Consider the following 2,517-nt stretch of genomic DNA (forward strand, 5'->3'; position numbering starts at 1 on the left):
CGCCATGTCCGATCCATATGCGGCCATAGATGCTGTCACGTTCGCATGTCCTATCCGTATGCGGCCATAAATTGACCTCGTGGTCGCCTTTGACGGCGAAGCCAGTATCGCGAGATTGGTACGTAGCATACTTCACGTCGTGATCTCTCAGCTAAGCAATGCTACTAACTTCTGTGGATGGCATCGCGGGTGATGGTATCTGCTCGGGCCTGGAAGATAACTTACTGATTCGCTACGATGATCGCATGCAACTGCTTGTTATGATTGGGACCCCGGAATTGCAGATTCTCTGAATGCGTCCGTCATGTGGACTTGGTAGACTGGCCAAGCTTGTATTGTACTACAATGTGAGTCTCGCCTCCTGTTTACAGAATACTATACATAGCTGTATTCACGCTGAATTCATGCACCGCAGTGTAGGATTTACGCGCGCAACGCGTCTCGTTAGCCTCTCTCGCAGATCACGCGCCGATGGCTCGACACGGACACATGAAGATTGCTAGTAGGGTGCGTTCGACCTGATTTGGCTGACCAAGATACAGGAGACTATAGCATCTCGTTCTTCGAAGGCTACCACTCGTCCGGAGACACGTATGCGTTCTTCAAGGCGGGGGCCACTCAATCATTGTGCCTGACATGCTTGGCTACGGCGGCATGGACAAGCCGGCGGAGACAACAAACACAGCGCGATATGCGCGGACGTGAGAACGTGAGCAAGGCGATCGTGACAGAACACCAGAACACCACTGGTGAGTGCTTCAGTAGCTGGGAAAGGGCATCCGACGCTGCACGTCTCATGAGACGCGATGTGGTCGTAGTGGTACCGCTTGGGCCAGGTTCAGCCAGAGCAACTGGCCCATAGGATGTTGGCTACCCAGGCATACTGGCCAAGTGTTTGACTCGCAGGGGCGCATTTCTCGTACTCTACCGAGAGCGTTTTCTCGCATTCGCATTCGTCTCGGTCGGCTACACGCCATTGTTCGCGAGCTTCAAATATGCGACCCATCGCCGCGGTCAAGCAAGCCATCGGTCACGAGCCTTAGGGCCACTGGCAGTGACCAGCTACAAACAATGTCACAGTCGACCTCATTCTAAAGATGCGCCAGGTTCTTCGTCGACCTCGAGTACCAACTGGCAAGTCATGAAGGACCATATCAGTACTCCTGACCTCCCATGTTCGCTATCATCTCGCAACCGACTGGCTTGCCCGCTTGATTGTCTCTCACCATCCGTGTCAATTAGCGACTACTCTTGTGACGCGCCACCTAGAGTACATTCGTACTTACGAATGTTGGGCGCTCGAGATATGGTACTCGGCGCTTATGCGTATGTGCTACTCATGCAACCGTTTTGACGATAAAGGGAGACAAATGTGGGCGTTTTCCTTGGTAGTCTACTCCGACGCAATGTGTAGGGCATGCAGCGATTTTTTGGGCATTTTCTCCGATTTTACCGCATTTTTGAGAGGTCCGATCCGTCATGCGGCCATAAAGCACCCCTACAGGTAGGTCCTATCCTGATGCGGACATAACAGGGGTCAAAATCGTGCGGACATAAGGGCCCAAAATCCGGGGTTTTCGGATCGGACCTATAAGCGCCTTGCCCGGGGTCCTGTCGTTGCCCAGTTCTGCGACGTGCGTGTCGATCACCTAAGTACAGCGAGACCTTCCCTTCCACCATCTGACGACAATACCAGTCTACTCTTCCTGTCACATTGCGATGCTCACTATTTGACTGTCTACCAACGAAACCTATGCTCGACTGTCCGCACATTGACTCCTACAGTTTGCCACCGTCTCGTCGAACATATCCTTCCAGCCAGTACGAACCATCATCTGACGACTATGATCGTCACTGGGATGGGGGACCGTAAACCGACTGACATGCACTTTGCTGTCGGTCGCTGGACCGTCTTGTGCCTCGCCGAACCTGCCCAGGGAGTATTTTGAGGGCAACGTGGCTCGTGCCAGGATATGCTCCTCGATGTCTGGCGCGATAGTAGTTTTCTCGTTCGCGACGACGCGGGAAATGCCATCCACAATGTTCTGGTAATCGTTTATGACCGACGAGAGCAGCTGGTCCCGAGTCAGCTTCTCCGTGGGGGTGATACATAGCTGCGGAACCGTGTCGCGGTTGAGATGGGCGAAGTCCACGTACACGCTTTCTCCCAAGGTGATAGTACCCTGAGCTACTGGACTTTCTAGCCGGAGATGGTCGAAAAGCTGATGCATGTCGACAGCGTCCAGTCCTTGGCTTGCGCACGGATCCATGTGAAGGGATACTTGGAACGTCCTACTGGGAGCGAAGAAATCCGGCTTGTGGCGTGTTCCGAACGGTTGCATGGCCTGCTCACGCAGGTCGTCGAATGTGAGGACGAATCCGGTGCTGGAATCAATCTCGTTGAGGATGCGCTCGGTACTGGGCCCGAAGTCAAGCTCCACGCGACTACAATTCAGCTGAACATTGTCGTTCTTGAGCAGCACATGTTCGATGTGTTGCTCCTTCGACGAGCCGTAG

The 2,517-nt window shown here is 53.6% G+C and overlaps 1 protein-coding gene across 1 annotated transcript; it reads left to right on the forward strand.

Annotated features, from left to right (window-relative positions):
- Positions 1 to 642: 642 nt before the first annotated feature.
- Positions 643 to 1,613, forward strand: B0H18DRAFT_1049043 (uncharacterized protein). Its single transcript, XM_048030886.1, has 2 exons — positions 643 to 820; positions 863 to 1,613. Exons 1-2 carry the CDS (start codon positions 692 to 694, stop codon positions 1,352 to 1,354), a joined length of 621 nt encoding a protein of 206 aa, XP_047885965.1. The 5' UTR covers positions 643 to 691; the 3' UTR covers positions 1,355 to 1,613.
- The last annotated feature ends 904 nt before the right edge of the window (positions 1,614 to 2,517 follow it).

Source organism: Fomitopsis serialis (assembly GCF_022376445.1).
Source record: "Fomitopsis serialis strain Sig1Antser10 chromosome Unknown B0H18scaffold_192, whole genome shotgun sequence".
Taxonomy (NCBI): Eukaryota; Fungi; Basidiomycota; class Agaricomycetes; order Polyporales; family Fomitopsidaceae; genus Fomitopsis; species Fomitopsis serialis.

Coding starts and splice junctions, on each gene's coding strand:
- B0H18DRAFT_1049043 (XM_048030886.1), top strand. CDS start 692: ATGCGCGGACGTGAGAACGTGAGCAAGGCGATCGTGACAGAACACCAG. Junction 821..862: donor GACGCGATGTGGTCGTAGTG/GTACCGCTTGGG, acceptor ACTGGCCCATAG/GATGTTGGCTACCCAGGCAT.